General features: G+C 36.8%; 1 protein-coding gene across 1 annotated transcript in view; it reads right to left on the minus strand.

Moving 5' to 3' along the window:
* Window positions 1–564: 564 nt before the first annotated feature.
* LOC150079949 (RNA polymerase-associated protein CTR9 homolog) overlaps window positions 565–24995 on the minus strand; it is a 243782-nt gene continuing 219351 nt past the window's right edge. The window contains exons 21-22 of the mRNA XM_090383623.1: window positions 16165–16736; window positions 565–735 (exon numbers count right to left, since the gene is read on the minus strand). Coding sequence (XP_090239749.1) covers window positions 575–735; window positions 16165–16736 — 733 coding nt within the window. The 3' untranslated portion in view covers window positions 565–574. The remainder of the gene's footprint in view (window positions 736–16164; window positions 16737–24995) is intronic.

Genomic DNA, 24995 nt, shown 5'->3' on the forward strand with positions numbered 1-24995 from the left:
TGAATCTTGTCATTAGGCCATGAAATATAACTGGAGAACACTGGAATGCAATGGAGTTATAAGACAGAAAAACATAAATAAGTTCACACAGAGAACATTAGGATGTGGCAGAGAAACACAGATAAGACCCATTTTGTTTCTTGCATCACAATGTTTTCATCTCCAGGCAAGTTCATTTGTGTTTCTCCATTACCATGAACCTGTAGCCTGCTTTTTATACTTTCCATAACTGTTAAGGGAACCATTAATTAATATCCAGCTGCACTATAATGATTTATCAGTCTCCTCACGTGTCAACCTACTCTATCACAATGTAGTTTAATCGTGGCAGATAAAAGGTGTAGTAAAATTGTTGAAAAGCTGTACTACAATAACTTTATAATGTTGAATCATTTATGTAACAAATCATCCACGAAGATCTTTAAAACACTAACAAAGAATTTTTTATTATGTAGAACAAACCATAACGATCAGTTCATTTTTTAATATATATTCACAAGATCAACAAATAATACACAAAAGACTGACATACTAAAATAGACCCTTTTTTTTTTTTAACAGGCTAGTGATTTTTTTAATCACTGTCGGAGTCTCTTGCAGAACTTCTCTCATCATGGGCTCTTTCATCATCTGACCCGCCACCATCATCAGATGCTTCTCTTTCACTTGCCTCTTGGGATGGAGAATGCCCACCATCACTTTCTTCAGCAGAACGTTCATCATTTGATTCATGACCTAATTTTGAAGGAAACAGAAAATGGCATTTATAGACTATTAATAGAATTAAATATATAATTGAATCTCATAAATCTGGCATCCTTGGAGATATAGCACATTCTGGAATTTTGAAAAGTCTGGGTTTTTTTTTTTTTTTTTTTTAAGGTTATGCACTCGCTGATAAAGTATGCCAGGGCAATTCATTATTTTTATTAGATAATACAGTAACTTATACAGATATAATTTTCAAGAATGCTAGTGAAAAACAAAGTAGATCTTATAGAGCCCTCCAATCATTTACCGACTATATAAGTATTTAAAATTTCAATTAAGCAATCAAGTACAAGAAATTATAAGGGTAAGTTTTGAAAAATAAGAGAATGCTAGATGGAAGTGTGAATTTTTTTTTCATTTAGTAGGAATTAATAATAAATACTAAATTGAATCTCATAATCAGCTATTAAATTCTGTGGAGAATTTAATAGCTGATTATTTTAACTGCTGCACAAAAGGACTTACTATTATAACAGTAAGATAAATTCTTAATTAATGAATGTAATCATAGTGTGATTACATTCATTAATTAAGAATTTGTGCACATTTTTTACAACAAAACTGATATGCATATAATTTTTGTTGTATATATATATATACCCATCATAATTACCATACAGATCTGTTATATCCAATGGGTGTACAAGCCACTGTGATAGTACGAATCATTTCTTCTGGGCAATAGTATAAATGTACTGATATATTAATAGTACAAATATTTTTCTTCTTGAACCCTAGCCAGAGTAAGAAGCACACTCTCTTTCTCTCTCTCTTCTTTAATACTTGACTAACACTGCTAAGCCGCCTTTCTCTTTGTTTGCCTCTAAGCCTATTACCATTCATTTTTACTTTGAATACTGTTTAAGCCAATCTATCCTTTTCTCATCCTATCTACATGCTTATAACATCTTACATTTGCTTTACTTATTTGATTTGTTACTTTTTACCCCAAGAGTTTTTCTTATTTCCTCATTTTTAATATAGCCATGCCATTGAAAAAATTCCATCTATTGGTTCCATTTATTTTCCCGAACACATTTCTGAAGGTTATAATTTTTGATCAATTTTTTTTTTTTTTTTCTCTTTACTCACCCCTGGGGGGTAAAATAGGCTTAAAAACTGTGTAATAAACAGCTAATTTTCTCTTTTACGCCAAATGAATGTTCAACTCACTTCCTATTTTACTTATTCTATTGTTTATTTCCATCTATAATTTCTATAATTTTCCTTCTTCATTAAAGATTGTTCTGAAATACACAAAACTACCAATGTCTCCCAAGTTTTAGTTATTTAGTCTAATCTCAAACTCTCACTCTCTCCCCTCCCTCCCTACCAAAATTCATAAGCATTCTTTTTGTGTGACTAATTTTCATGGAAAATTCTCTGCAACCTTATTTATGCAGAGATTCTATTCAACAGCCCAGTATCATCTGCATATAACAATGATTCAATTTTACATCCCATCCATACACTGAACTTGGCCAATAACTTACATTCTTTTATTAAACAGACTATTAAAATTATATAAAAAAGGGGGCAATAGGGTGTCCACATTCACTCCAAATTTAATCTTAAACCATTTTCCAATGCTTCTCCAATCCTCACTGCAGATTTGCCATTGTTATTCCTCTTGACAGATTATCCTTGATGCTGTATTTTTCTAAAAGTTATCTGATATGAATGAATTTGCCTCTACATGTATTCATGCAGGGGCAAATTCCTCTACTAGTACTGGTATTTAATAAAAGACACTGATCCAGTTCTAGTCATGGAAAATATCCACCTTCACTCTTCAATCCAAATCTTTCATTCCAATCATATATGATTTGAATGGAAACAGTCTCCTTTCATTATTGTTTTTTTTGAACATGTTCATCAGCATAGGAACCAATGACTTCTGTGCTACCATATCCCAAAAACCAAAGTGACACTGGCACAGTATTAAATTATAAATCAGACTACCCAAGATAGGTTTAATAAGAACTTCACCCTCAGGAAGGGTCCCTTTACTTGTGCAGCCCTTCTGAAGGAATTAGAACTGGTACTTGGAAAACAAGTCCTTATTTTCACTATCCTATTCCTATAATCCACAAAGCAATGTAAAAACCATCTCCAACTTCCAAAATCCTTTACTCCTCACCCTCTATCTAACTCCCCCATTAGCCATCACTCTTCCATACCATCCCATCCTTGGAAGGAAAAAACGGTCAGTTGTTTTTCTTTTTCTTTAAGTGCTCCTGCCCCTTGCCACAAATTGACGTTCAGAAATGAGAGCACAAGAATTACGGGAAGGCAAGTTAATGAGCTTCCTTCATAATTTGCATCCCATCTTTCGGAAATTTATCAGCAAGTACTAGTATTCTGTAAAAGGTATATCGGTTCAATTTATTTTGATTTTAAAAAATAAGATTAAGAAAGTTAAGGCTATTATTTTTTGCATTTCTGAAATCTATTTTAATCTCGTGTATGAGGGTTAAATCTATATAAGAAATAACTGATAAGGTTTGTTTACATTGATTGAAATATCACCTCTGTACCATATGAATTAAGATGGATATCAAGATTGGAGGGGATCTCTTTTCCCAGCTTTTTCTTATTTAAGTAATTCACTTCTAAGAGAACAGATGAGCCTAAACCCATACACAAACCATTTATTTGCCAGATATACGAATGATCTGTGCATGAAAAACAAATTTTTTCGTGCCATTAAGCATATAGTATCATCGGGGTGAATAAGTTGCATCTATGTCTACATTTCTATAAATAGATAATGTATCATTATAGCTCATTATATTTCTCGGATGTATTGGACAAACTCTTACTTATAAAGCTTCGTAAGTGGAGCAATGATTTGATTTTCATGAAAAATTATGAAACCTGTAAATGCTAATATGAAATTAGTTTGGCTGATGGCATTGCTGCATTTCTAATTCCAATTGTTTGCAACATGTGCAGATCAATTTTCTCCTGTTTAAGTAATGTATGGAAGACTGTTCTTTTTTTTCCTGAAATTATGTACTGAAAATTGATTATTAGCAATATATCTTTTAACAGTTGATCCAGTTTAGGCAAATAATGTGACCTAAATGACTAAGTCCCTTTTATCAGCATTATGATTATTATCAATCCAAATTACTGCTATATTAAGATCATTATTTTACTCACCAGAAACAAAAACATTATTAATGTTTCTCCTCTTTTCAAATGAAATTAAAATTCTTTAGAAACAGAAAAATAATAATAATAACGATGCAGATTGAAACAAGTAATGCTGAAAAGATACTAACTGCCATCTGCATACAAGCAAAAAAAAAAATAATAATAAATAAATAAAATCAAATCCAAACTACCTAATGGAAAACAGATAATTAATCAATAAAATACTAGAATAAACATATTTAAGGCATGTTTTATCTTCCTTTATCATATTCATAGGGTCATATGTGGTCCTTCTGCTGTCCAGCAGGCAATGACAGAAATGTGTATTTGTGTATTTCCATAGGGGAACCACATCTTCAAAAGTCATCACTGTGGTTCCCCTAAACATTCTTCTTAGTGGATATCTGTATTTGCCTATTAGGTTGGTGCAGTGGGGGGAGGGGGTTCCCTTGAATGTTACATTGTGTTCCCTTGGGTGAGTGCACACACCTTGATTGTTTATTCTGGCATTTTATTAATTTTCTTTTTCATTAGGTCTTACAAATTTTTTTTTTTTTTTTTGAAGTGAATAACGTCTATGCTGGGGTTACCCTACAGCGCTCAGGCTGTCACGAAAAGTTAAATGACTACTCGCTGTTATATATCCAAAACTAATAGACAATAGTATAAATTTATACAGCTAGGCCTCGCATAATGCGAGTTCGATTAACGCGATATTCAGTTAATGCTATTTGAAAAATGATACCACTTTTCACTTTACACAATGCAAATTTCCAGTTAACATGATCTTTTTTTTTTATGCGATAATTGAAAAAGATTTGAATCGCACGTTAAGCTTACCACAAATCGTACGGTCAATAAACAAACGTTTGCCTGCTGCCCGCCTCGGTGTGTTCCATCAACCATCGGAAGAAGACGTGTTTGTCTCCTGCTAATAAAGTCAATGCAGACTTGCATTTAAAAATTCAAATTTTTAAATGAGCCAGATGATAATGTTACCGCGAAGGAGATAACGGTAAAAGAATTAGATGAAATCTTTCGTATTGCATAGAACCTCAAACAAAAGGTTTGATGTTCTCTGCGATATTTATTTCGCCAGGGCCCAGAGAAGATTGTTGTCGGCTATCGGAAATTGATTGATGAAAAGAGGAAGTCAACACTGTTTAAATATTTCCGCAACAGTAATTTCTTCATTGTGTATTTTATGTCAGAGGTTCCCAAAGTTTCTCAGTTCACGGCACCTTTAATGTCTCAGTAATTTTTTCAAGGGGCACCCAGACCAAAAGAAATACCTAATAGTTTCGTTTAGTAGTTAGGTCCAAACAACTTAATAAGAAATGCTGAAACTGTGAACTGCCTCGAGCTAGTAGTTCGCGCGGTGTCCGACAGATGTCAAGTATCGCTGTGTTTCCCTCGAAAATTTAAAATATTCTGCAGCGCAGTTTAAGAACCACTGTTTTATGCAATAAACATTTAATTCCATAATTATTTTCATTATCTTTTACATTATATGCAGTTAAAAGTTATTTAAAAGGTATTTTTAAAATTCTTTATGGACATTCCAGAAGGTCAAGGACCAATTATAATTTTTCCTATTGGTTATGATATTCGATTAACGCGTTTCCATTTTGTGCGATGCGCTCGCGGGACGAATTAATCGTGTTAATCAAGGCCCGCCTGTACTGCTGTTGATGAATATGCAAGAAAAAATTAAAAATTTCACATTTTGGTCATTTGCCGTTGCACCTTGGTTATTTTCACTCTCAATAACTATGATAGATAGACATAAACAATAAGCAACAAAAATTGTTCAGTAGGAAATGTAGTAATTACATCTATAAATAGTTTTGATGTAGCACTTATGGTTCCTGAGTAATAGCGATGCAAAGTTGAGAGTTGAAAAATTCGAGCATTTTCAAGTTTGTTTTCACAATATCTTGAAAACTATAAATGTTAGACAAAAACAGTAAGCAACAAAATTGTTGCCCTTTGAGAGTTCTACAAGGATATATAACTAGATTTCAAATCAGGTTTTTAGTTTTCGAGAGTTGAACAACTCTCGAAAACTAAACAGACGTTAAAGTAACTACTTTGTTCAGTTACTTTGCATTTGTCGAGCAGTGCGGTTGTGTTTCATTTAGTTAAGTTGTGATGATGCCAAAAGTTATATCAACTAAACATGTTCTAAAAGATTTCAACAAAATCACAAATCTAATGTTGAAAAGCAAGCACCAAAGTCAGCAACAGAACGCAAGAGAGAGAGAGAGAGTCATAAGCGTAAACGTGAGCAAGATCTATGTTGATGGCTGGACATCTGCCCGGTCATCAACATAGAAAAGAACAGTGCAATCAGAAGCGAATGAAGATGGTCAAAAGTGTGATACGTTAGCTTCAAAAGAATTTGAAAGGACGTTTTTGAATGAACCATTCAGATGTCTGCAGTGTTTGTGACAGACTGTGGTTTCAGAATGATTTGAGATTACCCAAAGCCAAATCATGTACAAATTCTTGAAGATGAATTTCCAGAAGCAGAGAACATGGCATCATTTATGCTTTGCAATACATGCTTCACAAGCTTATAATCAGGAAATGTACCATTGGTACATTTTTATTATAAATGTATAAGAAATGTATTATTATAATTGTATTTGGTTATAAGCTGAAACAAAGTCCAACGGCTTCATATATCATCCATTTCCACTGAATTTACCGCTGCTCAATTGTATAAGGGAATGGTTGGTTTCGGCTAGATTCGTGTGGCCTCCGTAGCCAAGTGGTCAGTAGCGGGAGTGCACACGCTCTTTGAGTAGACCGGGGTTCAAGCCCCTGACTGCTGAATACGGTCGATCTGCCAACCTGCACTGGACCAGCGTGGCAGATTATGGTCCATTTCCCTCAGCATGAATTGTTGAGGAGGTTTCCATCCTGCAGTGGGTTGATAATGGCTGCACTTTACCTTTTTTTTTTTTTTTTTTTTTTTGGACAAGTCATAAATGTTCCAGTCGATGATTATGCATACAGCATTCACATCATGAAGCATTTGATTCATAAATCGACTTACTTGCAAAGATATGTGAGAAAAGAAATGGTCAAATCGTGGCTAAGGTTTAATCAATACTCCTCTGTATAAACATTATAATGTCACAGTTGATCATCAGTTTCTTGCTACAATTTCATCGAGTTACCAATAGTGAACAAGTAGACAATGTAGAGAAGATTGCGTCGACTGAAAGTGACACCGAATTACTTATGACACAGCAACACACTTTACTTTGGAATGAAGACAAATATCCTGCATTTGCTCCTGGGCAACACAATCAACCAATGTCGATAGTTTGCGATGAACATGCTAAGGAACTGTCATTTCCAGCGATATACCTAGGCCATCCACGTAAATTTAAAGATGGATTACGTGTTATTCCGTTTATGATGGCAATGAAAAGGGCACCGAGGAGTAACGCCACATCATATTCTATACATGGCGATGAAAATTTTATGCTTGAGAATAACTGAAGGTTTATTTATTTATTTATTTTTTTTTTTTTTTGGTAGTTGTTGGCGTATCGGCTTCTGTGGCCATAATGCACCTCCCCAAGTTTTGGCAGTACTTTGATCCAAGCCCGAGGCGGGATTCGAACCCACGGCCTTTGGGTTGCCAGGCAGGCACTTTACCCACCCGGCTAGCCCGGTTGGCTGAAGGTTTATATTACACTTTCAAATGCGTTGGAGAAACTTCCAGCATAACACAAAATGTATGATAGAAGACCAAAGATTTGTCGAAGAATGCACCAAATGTAACGTCGTTTCTCAAATCCATTCCAAATTCTGTACACTACTGGTCTCAATGCAAGAAAGATGTCCTTGCTATGATCAGACACTTGGTAAACCAACCATGTTTCTGACACTGAATGTGATGGAGGTTCACTGGCCACATCTCTTGAAAACACTTCACAGACTAAACAGTAGCGAAGATACAAAAGTTGACGATCCAATGAAAGAATTGACAGCATTGCAGTGTGCGAAACTAGTCAAAGAGGATCCAGTCACACATGCAATATACTTCAATAAGCCAGCTGATGTTATTGGCATAAGCATATGATGCAAGAAAGCAAGTTTATGCAGCATCAGCCAAAAAAATGCTCCCATTTTACCTCTCCATTCATCTCAAATGCCTGTCCAGCTCAGCCTTAAATTTATTTAGGCTATTAGCTTCCACAACAAAAGATGAAAGCCTGTTCCACCAATAAACTACCTGCTGATTAAATGCAAATTTCCGCACATCTATTCTATAACTATCTTTGTCAATTTGAAACTGTACCCCCTCAGGCTCTTAGTCTGAGCAAGAGGAAGAAACCCATCAGCATTCAGTTTGCTCAACCTATTCAAGGCTTTATACACCTCGATCAGATAACTTCGCAGGTACCTACTCTCCAGGCACTGCAATTTGCAGAACTTAACCCTTTCTTTGTAAGAGCACTCCTTTGTTCCCCTCACCAATCTCGTTGCCCTTCTTTGTACTCGTTCTAGCAACTCTACATCCTTCCTAAAATGAGGCCTCCAGACTTGTACACAGTACTCTAGGTGTGGCCTGACCATTGCCTTGTATAATGGGATAATCATCTCCCTGTCCCTGCTAGCAAAATTCCTATATATCACTGACAAGACTCCAATGCATATACTGCAATCGAAGAGGTACAATCATTTTGGGAAATTCAAAGTAATCGATTTCTTCAAGTGTATAGAGTTCTAGCATCGTGGCAGTCTGCATGCTCACATTTTGCTGTGGCTACAAAATGATCCTAAAGAATTGGTTTCGGAAGATATGCCAAAGACTGCAGAAATAATAGATGAATTGTGAAGCGTCAGTGCTTCGGATCTTCCGAAGTCTTACTTAAATCAAGTGCACAAGCATACATTTACTTGTTTCAAGAAGAATGATGATCGATGCAGATTCAGTATTCCATATTGGCCTATGGATCAAACTCGAGTTTTAATACCAATATGCAAGACAACTGACGTTCAAGTTTCAAATGGGGTTTTCAACAATATAAGAAAGATCTTGAAGAGAAACAATTATGATACATTCGAGCGGTTTCTAGAAGAGTACAAATTGGATATGAAAACTTACTTGGATGTTATTCGATCAGGATTGACGAGACCTACCATTCTAATGAAAAGAAATATGACACTATTTTGGACAAATACCTTAGATCCTTGGATAGAGCTTTAATATACTTGGATAGTATATTAAATTTGAACATGGATTATACAGTTCATACCTGAGGAACGTTTATGCACATCATACGTTGTAGAATACATTAACAAAACGAACAGAGGCATAAGCCATTTGCATCGAGAGTTGATCAAATTGCAATAAGAGTATCCAGACTGAGGCTACAGTGTGTTAGTTGTCTGAGGGCACCAGGAGTTTCCCCCATCTCCGCAGATCAAGACTACACCGACTTGTTAAAATGCGTTAACATTAAAATGTTGAACAGCATTGAAATGAGCTCGCAAGAAGCAGCTTGGTATTTGCTTCGCCAGCAAATGTCTGAGGCTAGTAGAAAAATTGTGTACATTCCAACTACTTGGCCTCATGAGCGTCAGATAAGTAAGAAGAGCAAGAAGTGAATGGCTGAAGAACATCTCAATGATGATTTTACTAACATATGGAATGAAAATATTATACAGGAATATGAGAAAACACCAAAAGATGGAGAGTTCGGTCAGCTTTTCTTGGCGGATTTTGCAGCAAAATACAATGTTGTGAAGGGATAATGCATATCTAGAAAACAGATGCGAGTCATAAGGTATCGCCACTGTGAAATATCTGAATTGGCAGAGTATAAATGTGAGATGGTTTTACTATACTGACCTTTCAAAATGAAATGGTTGATTTCTTAAATTCAAACAAGTTTCTTCAGATATATGATGAAAATGAAGAGTACTTTAAGAATTTCCGCAAAAGGTACAAGTCAGACATTGATTAAAACATTAGAGTATTGTAGAAAACTTTACATCGAAATGGATGATAAAGAGGATGCTCAAGCGAAATGCGAGGAATATGTTCAGAGTTGAATCACAGAGGGGTGCTAGTAACAGACTTCAAGAGAACAATGATGATATTGAAATGATTTCGGCAAATTTGCTATCCGCTGTGGTACGTCGGTGAGATAATGTCATGACCAACGACGATTACTGCAAGTTGGTTCGAATGATGAATAGAGAACAAACGCAAGTTGATTCTTGAAATTATAAATCGAATAACAGATCGAGTTAACACAACACCGCTTCAAATATTCTTTGCTGGTCCAGCAGGCTGTGGCAAGACCTTGAAAATTATGATGGAAACTGACAATCGCTTAAGTCAGGTGCACAACTTGCTTAATAACGCATTTGTTGCCTGAGTGTCAACGGGAAAGGCAGCCGTAGCGATCAACGGTATTACAGTTCATTCGGCGTTCAAAGTTGGTACGATGCAAATACATCGTCTTGCTTGAGAAACTTTGAACCTCTATCGTAATGCATTTAATATGTTCAAGCAGTATTCATTGATTAAGTTAGCATAATCAGAGCTGACATTTTGCATAAGATCAATGCCAAACTGCAAGAGATCACAAGAGAATTTGATCGAGAGCTTGGTAGTTTAGATATCATATTTTGAGGAGATTTGTGTCAGTTGCCACCAGTGAATGCAAGGCAAATATTCAAACCTCATAAGAATTCCATCGGTGGTGCAATTTTATGGCGGTCTCTCAGTTTCTTTCCACTGGTTCAATTGATGAGACAGAGTGATGTTGTATTCTCTGGCATCATCATCATCAGCCATTTTCAATCCACTACAGGATGAAGGACTTTCCAGCAACTATTCAGTTCCTTCTGTTTTGTGCAATAGCCATCCATTTACTACCCATAAACTCATGAATTTCATCTGTCCATCATCGTTGTTGTCTTCCAGAGTTTCTCTTAGCTCTTCTCGTACCCAAGAAGAGCTAAGAGTTTCTCTTAGCTCTTCTTGGGTACGATTCTGTTATTTTCTTAGTCCATCTGTCATCATGTCTTTGAGCTATGTGTCCTGCCCAAGACCATTTTAGTTCTTTAGTTTTGATAAGAATGTCCTTTACTTGAGTTTGCTGCCTAATCCATGTGTTTCTCTTCTTATCTAATAGTGTGATGCCCAATATAATTCGTTCCATTCTTCGCTTAGTTCTCAGCTTCTCTTCCATTCTTTTGGTGAGTGCCCAAGTTTAACTTCCATAAGCCATGATGGGGAGTATTACATTATTGGGGAGTTCATTATTTTACGTTTCAGACAAATTGGGATATTGCTCCTCAGTATGTGACTATATTTCCTGAATGCTATCCATCCAAAATTTATTCTTCTCTTGACTTCCATCCATTTATCATTATTACAGCTAATGACTTGTCCCAGATAAGTATATGACTCCACCTTTTCAATTACTGCTCCTTCAATCATTATATCCCTTTCTGTGGCATACTTGTTCATTATTACTTTTGTTTTAGCCATATTCATCTTTAGTCCAAAATCCTTACTAATTGTGCATAACTGATTAAGATTTTCCTCTAATTCTTTGGGATCGATTTTGAGATCAAAATCACTCAAGAAGTTGAGGAAACAACAACAGATGAAACGTAGTATTTTTACATTCAATCATCATCATCAGCTGTTTTCAATCCACTGCAGGATGAAGGGCTCTCCAGCAACTTTTCAGTTTCATTTGTTTTTTGGAATGGATATCCACTTACTACTCACAAACTGGTGAATTTCATTTGCCCATCTACGTCGTTTTCTTCCAGGTCTACTTCTGGATCCTCTTGGGTACCATTCTGTTATTTTCTTAGTCCATCTGTCGTCATGACTTCGAGCTGTGTCCTGCCCAAGCCCATTTCAGTCCTTTATTTGTGTTTGCTGCCTAATCCGTGTGGTTATCGTCTTATCTAACAGTTTGGTTCTTAATACCATTCGTGCCATTCTTCAATGTTTAGTTTTCAGCTTCTCTTCCATTCTTTTGGTGAGTGCCCAAGTTTCACTTACATATGTCATGGTAGGGAGAATACATTGGTTAATTATTTTGTTTCAGACAAATTGGGATATTGCACCTCAATATGTGACTATATTTCCTGAATGCTGTCCATCTGAAATTTATCCTTCTCTTGACTTCCAGTCATTTTTCATTATTACAGCTAATGACTTGTCCCAGATAAGTATATGAATCCACCTTTTCAATTACCACTCCTTCAATGATTGTCTCCCTTTCTTTTGCATACTTGTTCATCATTACTTTTGTTTTAGCCATATTCATCTTTAGTTCGAAATCCTTACTAATTCTGCATAATTGATTAAGATTTTCCTCTAATTTTTTGGGGTCGTGGCTTATGACCACAATGTCATCTGCAAATCGTAAATGGTTTAGGTACTCTCCATTCACATTGACGTCTTTCTGTGACCAGCCTAATCTTCTGAAAGCTTCCTCAAGGGCAGCAGTAAACAACTTCAGAGATACTGTGTCTCCTTGTTGAACTCCTTTCTCAATTTTAAATTTACTACTGTCTTTGTCTAGTCTAATAAAGGAGGTAGCATTCTCATACATTTTCTTCAAAATCATAATATACGGGGTATCTATGCCTTGTCTTTCTAGTGCCCGAAACATTGCCTTATGCTGTATGGAGTCAAATGCCTTTTCATAATCCACAAATGCCAAGTATAATGGTGTTTTATATTCATTTGCTTTCTCCATTAGCTGTGATATTACATGAAGGTGATCCATAAATGAGAATCCTGTCCTAAAGCCAGCTTGCTCTTTCGGTTGATTCTCATCAAGTATTCTTTCTAATCTATTAGTAATGACCCTTGTGAACAACTTGTAGATACGGGATAACAAGCTAATTGGTCTACAATTTCCAATTTCTGATTTATCTCCTTTCTTATGCAGCAAAAATATGATTGCATTATTCCACTCCTTAGGCTTCACACCTTTTCTAATGCATTTTGTGAAGAGAGTTGCCAGTTTCTGTGTCATCTCTTCCTCCCAATTTTAACAGCTCTACAGTAATTTCATCTTCCCCCAGGGCTTTCTGATTCTTCATTTTCTTCAACACATGTTCTACCTCATCAGGAAGGATATCAGGTATGTTGTATGTGTTACTAATTTGAGATCCATCTTCCCCACTGTTGGCATCATTCCCTCGCTCCTTGTATAACTCTTTATAGTAGTCTTCTGCTATTTGAATTAATTATACCTTCTCTGCTAATTATAAGCACACCATCGCTATTCTTCAGTTTCAGTATCATTTGTCTTTCTGTATTACTGCTCATGGCTGCTGATTTAAATCATTTGTTTTCCTTTAATGCTTGTTCTACTTTTCTTCTATGGTATATTAGCTAAAATTGGAAACGGCGAAACGTTAGACGTTGAAGAAAAGAAGTTAATTGAAAGTCAATTTAGAACACGAGATTTTTCATGGAATAAGTACCAAATGCTGTTCGTTTGTTTCATCATAACAACCAAGTCCAATATAACACTCAAGCATTGGAAGGAAACGCCACCATTGATTGTACAGCCGATGATCACTTCACCGGTTACAAGAGTCATGAACAGTTGACTAGTATGCGAACAAAACTCCATCAAATGAGCGTAGCAGAGACTGGAGGTTTGCCATACGTATTGCATCTATTGACTGGAAAACCTACACGATCACTGAAAAACATCGATGTTGAAGATGGTTTGGTCAATGGAGCGATCGAAACTTTACAGCACATTGAGATGGACGAAACAGAAATCAAAAGATTGTGGTTACATTTCGAAAGCAAGAATGTTGGAACCAAGGGCCATCGCAAGTCTTGTCCGCACATATTGTTGCATCATGACATTTTAAAATCTGGCTGGACTTCGATTACGAGAAGTTCAGCCACAGTATCTTTCAAAAGCAAAATGGTTAAATGCAAAAGAATACAATTTTCTTTGGTCGAAGCTTGTGCCATGATTGTTCATAAATCTCAGGGTGGAACTTTCAAAGAAATCACATTCGATTACGATAAGAGTCTCAAACAGCAACTGGTATATATTGCATTGTCGAGAGTTAGAAGCATAGATGGCCTGTACATTAGAAAGATGACTTTACATTCTAATATGCTCGCAGTTGTAATGCACCTAAGATGCAAGATCTTCGAACTGAATTGAAACGTTTGAATAATCATTGTTTGGAAACAGTCTCCACAACCACATTACAATTTTGGGATCAAGTTGCTTCGTCGAGTTTCAGAATAGTGTTGAATACACAGAGTTTGAAACTTCATGGTGAAGACATTGCAACTGGTCCAATTCTCATGGAATCGAATATCTTGGCATTAAATGAAACGTGGCTTGAAAATGATGAAAATTTTGATGTTTGAGGATACAAACATCACACAATTCAAAAGACCTTCTGTGCGATCTGGTGTTGTTGCGATATACTATATAGTTGAATCAACAATATGTAAGCCACATATTCTCATTACTGTGGATGAGAATATGTGGCTTACATATTGTTGTGATCAACATTCGATCTTAAACTCACATCAGATCCTACAAAATCTACTATGCGCGGTCAATCATGTATCGACTTGGTCTTCAATCGCAATGTTAATAGTAAGGTGACATTTGCACAGCTGAAGTTGAAATAAATGGATAAAAGACTTTGCTTGTAATATTCTAAATCTCACCCAATTCAACATTGGAGCAGATTAAAGTTTTCTTAATATCCGACTTAGCGATTTATATGCCAAAGTTTGGAGACATACCTAAAGTTGTAAGGAAATTCAACTTTCAAAAGATTCTAATAATTTTAGTGGGTGATTTCAACATCGACGTTAAGAAATCTGAAAATGCTCCATTCCTCGACTTCATGGAATCAACATTCGATCTTAAGCTCACATCAGATCCTACAAAATCTACTATGCGCAGTCAATCATGTATCGACTTGGTCTTCAATCGCAATGTTAATAGTAAGGTGACATTTGCACAGCTGAAGTTGAAATAAATGGATAAAAGACTTTGCTTGTAATATTCTAAATCTCACCCAATTCAACATTGGAGCAGATTAAAGTTTTCTTAATATCCGACTTAGCGATTTATATGCCAAAGTTTGGAGACATACCTAAAGTTGTAAGGAAATTCAACTTTCAAAAGATTCTAATAATTTTAGTGGGTGATTTCAACATCGACGTTAAGAAATCTGAAAATGCTCCATTCCTCGACTTCATGGAATCAACATTCGATCTTAAACTCACATCAGATCCTACAAAATCTACTATGCACAGTCAATCATGTATCGACTTGGTCTTCAATCGCAATGTTAATAGTTTGAATTGTTTCAACTATGTATCCTACTTTAGTTACCACAAACCTTTACTGTTGATTGTAAATGAAAATACCGAATAAAATAAAATTGATTTTATTAAACTTAAATTGTATTTTTTCATTTCATTTTGTATTTTTCATTGTACTTTTCATCCGTTATTCACGGATCCACCTTCGGCTCCATGGAGTCGATGTCGATTTTTTGTTTATATGCAGATAGTAGTTATCACCTCTGTGGCATCAGTCTACAGCAATCCTTATGTGGTACGACATTTGTTTTAATTTTGGTGCAAAAATGTGCACTTTCTATTTCCCAATAGAAATTCTGACATTCTTTTTAGTTCATTTATATTTTAAGCTTTTGCCATTTATCACACAATCAAATTCACAATCAAGAGGTAAGTCATGTACAATTAATGCTTTTGCTAATTTTTGATATTAATTTTAACCTGAAGTATTTCTTTTAAAATCATACCAATAATTATGGAATTTCTCAAACATCCTCTTCCCTCCGATTGAAATATATTTCTGTACCAGACCATAAAGAATTATTCTCTTAAACGATGATTTAAGATATTGTATCTGTTAGAGATTCTGTTCTGGAGTTCGCACACTGGTTTTCATCGATAAAACCATGGATGAAGCTCTTCTGTAGCAATTCTTTGGAAAGGAGGCATATTAAGCCGTATTTTCTATCACCATGACAACTCTAACAAAGCAGCATCATTAACTTCTGGTACCACCATGCCGTGATGGGACTAATTGTATGTCTATCATTACTGCAATTAAAGATTCTATTCTATATGTAACAAAATGTCAATTATTAGGATACTTGGACAAATATCTGAATATATTAAAATTTAAAATAACTTACTTTCTGACTGTGCAGATTTTCTTCCCTCAGATGGAGATGGAGATCCAGAACGAGACTGTGCTGGGGATGCTGAACGTGATCTTGCAGAGGATGCAGAACGTGATCGTGCCGGGGATGCAGAACGTGATCGTGCCGGGGATGCAGAACGCGATCGTGCCGGGGATGCAGAACGTGATCGTGCTGGGGATGCAGAACGTGATCGTGCTGGGGATGCAGAACGCGATTGTGCCGGGGATGCAGAACGTGACCGTGCCGGGGATGCAGAAGGAGATCGAGATGGTGAGTGTGATCTTGACCTGGATCGGGAATGTGATCTTTCTTTTCCCTCTTCTTCATCTGAATCTGCATTTTGTTTTGGACTTTGAGGTGACTTTTCTGAACCTTCAGCTTCAGACTCTGATGTATTAATTCTTTTCTTTTTTGAAGGGGCTGGGCTTCCTTCTGATTCACTGTCCGAATTTCTAATTCTTTTGCCTTTTCTCTCAGGGACTGGACTTCCTCCTGATTCACTATCTGAACGAATCCTCTTTTTACGTTTTCCCTCATTTGTTTCACCCTCGCTTGCACTGCCACTATGAAAAATTATGGAAAAAGGTGTGGTTATGTCTCAAGCCAGAATTAAAGTTTTTTTTTTTTTTTTTTAATGGCTAAATCAAACATTAGCAAACCCAAATGCTTTTGTCCCTTCCAAAAATTATATGGTTTATGGGATGGAAGCAATTAAAGCACAGCAGATAATGACACCGCTATAAAATGTCAATAAATCAGAGAATATTTCATAATGGGGGATTTTACTGTATGTAATTGTGCAGTCAGCTATGAAATTCTCTGAGTAGTGCAAACTGGCTGCCAGGACAGCTCATGAGGTTTTGTCAATGATATACAAGAATTTTGCTAGCGGGGACGTGATTATCTTGAGTGCTGCATACAGGTCTGGGGGCCTCATTTTAAGAAAGATGTAAAGCTGCTGGAAAGGGTGCAGAGAAGGCCAATAAGATTGATGAGGGGAACAAAGGGGTGCCCTTACCAAGAAAGGTTCTGCAAACTGTAGCATCTGGAGACTAGGCACCTGCAAGGTGATTGAGGTGTTTAAGGCTTTTAATGGATTGAGCACACTCAATGCTAATGGGATTCTTCCTATTGCTCTAACTGCACATCTATTCTGCAACCATCCAACCTTTAGCCAGCAGGTGGTTGATTTCCGGAACAAACTTTCATCTGTGGTTGTGGAAGTTGATAGCTTAAATAAATTCAAGGAAGTACTAGATAAACTATTGCAGGGCATGGAAAAGTTACAGAGAAATAAAAAGTACTTAAGCCTATAACAGCTACAAAGTGATCTGTAATAGTGCCACAGAAAAGGTTAGGCTGGCAAAGGCAGATTAGGAGAAATCGCTGGCAAGCAGAACAAAGAGTGGGATAAGGATTTCTTCACATATATAAATACAAAAAAGAGAAATACAAGGTGCCTCCGTAGCCAGGTGGGCAGGAGCAGCAGTGCGTGCACACGCTTCTTGATTAGACCGGGGTTTGAGCCTGTAACCACCAAATATGGAGGATGCAGAAAGGTCAGGGAATGACCACCGCATATCCCCGGAGCAATATGGCCTTAGTTGCTAATACTCCTACAAACCAAATAACAAACAAACAAACAGAGAAGGACAAATCAGATTGGACCCTTATGTATTGGACGTGAGATAGTATTGGATACCTCAGCTGATGTTGTGGAAGAACTCAACAGGACTAGAGCATGTCATTGTTGTTTGGTTTTTAGGAGCATTAGCAACTAAGGCCATATTGCTCCGGAATATGCGGTGGTCATTCCCTGACCTTTCCGCATCCTCCATATTTGGTGGTGACGGGCTCGAACCCCGGTCTAATCAAGAAGCGTGTGGTACGCACTGCTGCTCTTTCCCACCTGGCTACGGAGACGCCCTAGAGCATGTCTGCCAGGGGTAAAGATTGATGACATTGTGTAGCAGATAGCATCTTTTAATTGTTGTTGTTATTTGGTTTTTAGGCGCATTAGCAACTAAGGCCATATTGCTCCGGGGATATGCAGTGGTCATTCCCTGACCTTTCCGCATCCACCGTATTTGGTGGGCATGGGCTCAAACCCCAGTCTAATCAAGAAGCGTGTGCTATGCACAGCTACTCCTGCCCACCTGGCTACGGAGGCGCCCCTGCTTTGACATTCAGCTATAAAAGTCACTAGTGAGCTGGATTTAGGGAATAATTTTGACGTTGTTTATTTAGATTACAGCAAAGTATTTGACTCAGTCCCACATGAGCAGCAGTTACTTTATAAGCTGGAACAGTAAAGAAAACGCTTTGGGTTTCGGGTTGCATTGTCATTCAAAAAATATATTGCTTCAACTGAAAAACTGATAACATTTATTATATGTATAACAATAATACAGAGAACTAAAGTGAAACAAAGTAAAGTAGAATAGAATGACAAACAGTATCTGGTAGATGGTGGTACATATCCATTATATGGAATAACGATATAAGACTCGACTGGGCGTGAGCACGAATCAAACATCTGAAAAGCAAGACACATGCATGAAGTGGATTATGTGTGCATAATCGTTATATGGAATAAAACAATTGTCACTGTGAATTATCAGGTGTCTGGTGTCAGGAATGTAAACCACGCAAGCGAGACGAAAGCCAGCACTCATCATGCTGTAAAATGGTTGATTCTATAATTGGGTAGATGCATATTCCCCAATTAGAGTTCAAGGCACTATTACAATTGGATACGTGCAATGCCTCAAGCCATGATCATTGGCAGTAGTTACGGGAGTTGCAAATGATCTCAACGTCACAACGGAGATCAAGGCTGTGTTGTTCACCCCAACAATGCTCAGCAATAGCGGAGCATTATGAATAAGCAGACCAGAGAGCCCTCTTGTGTTCAGAGATACCATCCTTTAGTCTCCTAGCGGTTTTGACTACATAACAACCACTATAATCTGGGCATGTACTGCAGTATGCACAGATGCTATGTAGAATGGAGGGGATGGGCGTTTTTACCCTAGAAATAATCGAATGTAATTTCCTACCAGGAATCTGCACACACTTTATGTGGTAAGAGTGCAAGATCCTGGTAACATGCTTTGACACGCCTGGGTAGTATGGAATGTAGGCAATTGAGATAAACTCATTATAATGTGGTGGAGTAGGTCATTCAACAAGCTCACGAGCCTGCAACTCACACCTATCAAGAATATGAGTTGGATAACCACAGATGGAAAGATCCTTTACTTCGGAAATCTCTATTCTTTTGGAATCTATGGAGCTAGAATGGATCCAAGCATGGGTAAACAAACAAGGTACACGCCATGCTGTGTAAATGTCTAGGGGTGTGTGCAGACTCGTATTTTGTAAATTGGCCTGTACACGTGGGTTTTCTAAAAACCGAAGTTACAAAAGGCAAGCCCACGCACTGAACTAAAACATCCAGAAAAGAAAGGTTATTGTTCGCTTCCAGTTCAACAGTAAACTGGATGAAAGGTGACAGGGAGTTAAGATATTGGAGTAGCTGACCTTCTGATCCCAGAGGGATAATCAAAAAGATATCGTCAAAATATCGACACCAGAGAGTGATGGGAACGGACAGATCGAAAATATTCGGCTCTAGTTCTTCCATGGCAATGTTGGCTATTATAGAACTGACAGGGGCATCCATAGCAGTGTCGTGAACTTGGCAGAACAGAATTGTTGAACACGATCAAGCTGCCAGTCAAACACAGGTTGAGGGCCGTAAAAATATCATCGGTAGAGAGCGAGGTCCTCGTGCCCAAGGTGGCATCTCCATCCAAAAGTTGTCGTGCACAGGTAATGGACAGCAGCACTGGAACAGAAGTGATAGGGAGACCACATTGAAGAAAATTATGACCTCTTCCTCCTCCGAAATGGTAAGATCTTTAATAGTATATAGAAACTGTACACTGTTGAACTGTAATTGGGGAGCATGTATGCACCCAATTATAGAATTGACCATTTCACAGCACGATGAGCACTGCCGCTTGTCTCGTGTGCGTGGTTTACATTCCTGACACCAGACATTGGATATTGCCCAATGACTGATTGTTTTATTCCATATAACGCTTATGCACACACAATCCACTGCGTGCATGTGTCTTGCTTTTCAGATGTTTGATTCATGCTCACGGCCAGTCGAGTCTTATATTGTTATTCCATATAACAGATATATACCACCATTCACCATCCAGGTGAGGAAGGGGAACTTTGCCCCGAAAGCTACTGTTTGTCATTATATTCTACTTTATTTTCTTTCACTTTAGTTCTCTGCATTAATGTTATATAATAAATGTTATCAGTTTTTTGGTTGAATATATTTATCGAAAGCTGGAACAGGTTGGAATCACAGAAAATCCTTAGATGTATCGCAGGATGGTTTCAGGGTAGGAGGCAGAGGGTTGTGATAAATGGTTATTCCTCATATTGGGTTAATGTAAGAAGTGGGGTCCCCAAGAATCAGTATTGGTACCATTGTTGTTTTTGATTTTCTTAAATGACATCGATAAAAGGATGGAGGGCATGATGTCTAAATTTGCAGATGATGTAAAGATTGGTAAAGTAGTTAATGATCACATCCAAGCAAGCAGAGCTTCTTCAGAGCAACCTAGATAGACTTCAGGGATGGTCAGAAAAGTGGGAGCTAAGCTTTAATCCAGCAAAGTGCAAGGTTTTGCTCACAGGAAACAGTAACCCCAAAATAACTTATGCACTTGGTAGATTTTAACTAAAGTCAGTAGTGGAAGAAAGAGACTTGGGATTTACGATATGGTCAGACATGAAGTTCGCGAAGCATTGTAGACAGGTTGCAAGAAAGGCTCATGGTGTCCTACTGCTGATTTATCGAACATTTGCTAGTAGAGATAAGGATGTCACAATCCCATTATATAAGGCTATTCTTAGACCACACTTGGAATACTGTGTTCAAGTATGGAGACTGCACCTAAAGAAAGACATCGATTTTGAAAGGGCCCAAAGACAGGTAACTCACCTGGTGAGATCAGAAAAAGGGTATCCATATGAGGAAAGACTTTGAATATGTGGGTTGCACTGCTTGGAAACTAGGCACCTTAGAGGAGATGTGACTGATGTGTTTAAGGCCCTGAGAGGCAAAAGTAAAATGAATTGAGGACAAAATTTTCATGGTTATAAATTACTGGAATAAGTTACCTACATGGGTGGTAAAGGCTGACAGTTTGGGTCAATTCAAAGCGACCTAGATATTTTATTATTAGTTATAATTTTTAGTTTACAATAATATACCTATGTAAATCTAAGCAGATGCCATTACTGAATTTTTATTGCGAACCCCTTCGGGTTCGCAAATCACCGGTTGGCAACCGTTGGTCTATTCAAAGAATGGCACAATATAACAATATTTTAGAAGATATTTTTGTCTGTTATATAAATTGATCTTGTCTGTTAAATTGGTTTCCAAACTGATTAGATACTATGAGGCAGTGAAAAAGAGTTGGATGCAAAAAAATAATTTTGATATCAATATTTGGATTTCAGGAAAGCTTTTGATAAAGTTGCACATAAAATTCAAAGGTCAGTTGGATAGTTACCTATGGGAGGAAGGAAATGTATAGGTTGTCTATTTCCTTTTCTTTTAATATTTATTAAGTATTTATTTTATTTCATTTAATTTTATTATTACTTTACGCTTTTTTTTTTTTTTTTTTTTGGCTGTGCACCATATGGCCATTACTAATACTAATACCTTCATCAATATCATTAATAAATATTCAAAACAATGGGTCTAGCACTGAACTCTTTGGGACTCCACTAATAGATTAATCTACAAAGAGCAGTGTCCACTGATAACCATTCTCTGTCTTCTCCCACTGAACCCTCCCTTTATCCATAGCAGTAACTTGCAATGAATGTCACATTGCTCCAGTTTGTACAGCAGTCTTTTATGTGCAACTTTATCAAAAGCCTTCCTGAAATCCAAATATATGATATCAAAATTATTTTTTTGCATTCAACTCCTTTGTCACTGCCTCATAGTATCTAATCAGTTTGGTCAAACCAATTTAACAGACAAGAACAATTTATATAACAGACAAAAATATCTTCTAAAATATTGTTATATTGTGCCATTCTTTGAATAGACCAGCGGTTCCCAAAAGTGTTCCAGGGTGTTCGCAATAAAAATTCTGTAATGGCATCTGCTTAGATTTATATAGCATTATTATTGTAAACTACAAAATATAACTAATAATAAACAATAAAGTAAAATAAAATTAAAATTAAATACAAAGTAAAAATTGCCAAAGAAAGAAACCACATCTCCCATAATTCCTTATAATTAGTTTGCTATCTTACAGTATATTATGTTAAATAAATGTTTTCCATACTAAATTTTTTTTTCATTCTCAAGGATCATTGTTATTATAGGTAAAAAAAATTTTATTTATTTTTTTTTTATATTTTTTTTTAGAACCTATAGTACTTAGTATTGTGAGTGGGTTGAAAAGTTGAAAGAAAATACTGATTGACATTAAACTTGAACTTCCGTAGATTGTAATTTTCAGGAAATACATATGAAGGAAGGTGGTTCCAGCAAACAGAAGTTGAATGAATAAATGAGGAAGAAGAAAAGTTGTTTCTGTGAGTTTGAACTTGGACAGCAAAATGATGTTGACTGGTTGCGGCACATGTTCGGACTGCTTTGAAAGAGGGAGCAGGAATTATAGAAGCCAATTCAGAAGAACAGTGCCATGCAAGTATCTATAGTTGCTGTTATTTGGTTTTTAGGAGCATTAGCAACTAAGGCCATATGGCTCAGGGGACATGCGGTGGTCATTCCCTAACCTTTCCGAATCCTCCATATTTGGTGGCTCATGGGTTCGAATGCCGGTCTAATCAAGAAGCGTGTGCTATGCACTGCTGCTCCTGCCCACCTGGCTACAGAGGTGCCAAGTATCTATAGATAAGGCATGCAACAGAAACAGAAAGTCTATGAGACAGAGAGTGGAGAAACTCTGTTAGAGATGAGATATCAATTAGGCTAACTGCCCTCTTTTGAATGGAATCTAGAAGTCTGAGAGAGGTTTTGGGGGCACCGCCCCAGATGTGGGAACAGTATTCCATGGTAGAGCGGATTTGCGATTTCTAAAGAGTCAATAACTGTTTGGAAGAAAAGTAATGCCGAGAGCGAAAGAGAAAACCCAGTTTATTAGATGCAGAGAAAGCAATTTGTAAAGTGCTTTATGCCAAGAGAGATTAGAAGTCAGGATAAACCCCAAGATTTTGATTAGAAATCAGAGCACCATCAAAGAAGCATAGGAACAGAAGAATCCTTTTTTGCGAAATATAAAATCAGGACTGAGTTTTAGAAGGATTGAAATTAAGTTATCTTTGCCCCACTGGAGATCAGCATTTAAGGATTTGGCAGTGGATACTCGAAAAGTTAAAGCTGTTTGAGCAGGGCAAGGTTTCTCAAACTAAAAGGTAGAATGCAATGTGCTATTGTCAGCAAAACTATGGATAGGATTTCTGGTCAATGAAAGAAGGTCATTAATATACAAGAGGAAAAGAGTGGGAGAAAGAACTGAACCTTGGGGAACACCAGCATTAGTGGACAAGTTAGAAGACAGAGAGCCATTTACCATCACCTGCAGTGAGCAGTTAACTGGATACCCCGTAACAAAGAACAGCTGGCAAATCATAGGATGGAACCTTATTTAGAAGATCTTTATGCCAAACATGACCAAAAGCCTTTGAAATGTCAAGAGAAATGGCTTGGGTTTCACCAAACTTTTCCACTGAATTTGTCTATAATTGGATGGAAGGGATTTGTCACCCTTTTTAGGAACTGGCTGGATATGAGCAAATTTCCAAGCAAAAGAAAAAAAAACCTTTGGAATAAGGAAGTGAATAAAGATGACACAAAACAGGAGTAAGCTCAGGAGCGCAGGTTTAGAGAACAAGTGGAGTTTTCTTAGCATCAGATTCATCAAAATCCTTCTGACATCCTTTTTACGGAAGCCCACAGGAGGCATTGAATGGAGTGTGCTGGGAATGATTTGAGGTGATTTACATGAGTTGGAAGAAAAATAGGATGCTAGCAGGTCATCTTCATCTTTGGCTGATGTGGCAACAGAACCATCTGGTTTTGTCAGAGGTGGGAACAGAGATGGGCAAAAATTGAGGCCAATAGCTTTGGCAAGAGACCAGAATGCTCAGCTACCATTTGGACTATAAAAGCAAGTTTTCTACTCTTAGCCCGTTCAAAATCTAGTTTGGACTTATTCATAACTGCTTTACAAAGTATAAATAATATTTAATAATAATTTTTATTATTATACAATTTCACTTATAAAAACGTAGTACTGGAAATATTTTATAATAAAAATTCAGAAACGTTATACAATTTCAGAGAATATAGGCTTAGTGGTTCATATTAAAAATATTATGTTGAAAGGGGTTCGCGATAAAAAATATTACATTGAAAGGGGTTTGCGAGTCAAAAAAGGTTGGGAACCGCTGGAATAGACAGTAACTATTTGTTGAATTGCATTTAAACTGCTAATTGTTCAGATGCAAGCTATAGGTAAAACTTCCTCAATAGAATAAATCAGTATATGTTACACTTTATATAACGTGCCTAAAAATTAATACATAGCTGCCAACTTTTGACTCTGAAAAAGCTGTGGGATGAGGTATTTGTAGGCATTGGAGAAAATGGATTTTTGGCCAAAAAAAAAGGACATTTTTTCAGGAGTTCTTCACAAAAAAATGAGATTTTTCAGAAAAAAAAAAAGCAGGCGATTTTT

Source organism: Mastigoproctus giganteus, chromosome 10 (genome assembly GCF_048544385.1).
Source record: "Mastigoproctus giganteus isolate SK-2022 chromosome 10, ASM4854438v1, whole genome shotgun sequence".
NCBI classification, from domain to species: domain Eukaryota; kingdom Metazoa; phylum Arthropoda; class Arachnida; order Uropygi; family Thelyphonidae; genus Mastigoproctus; species Mastigoproctus giganteus.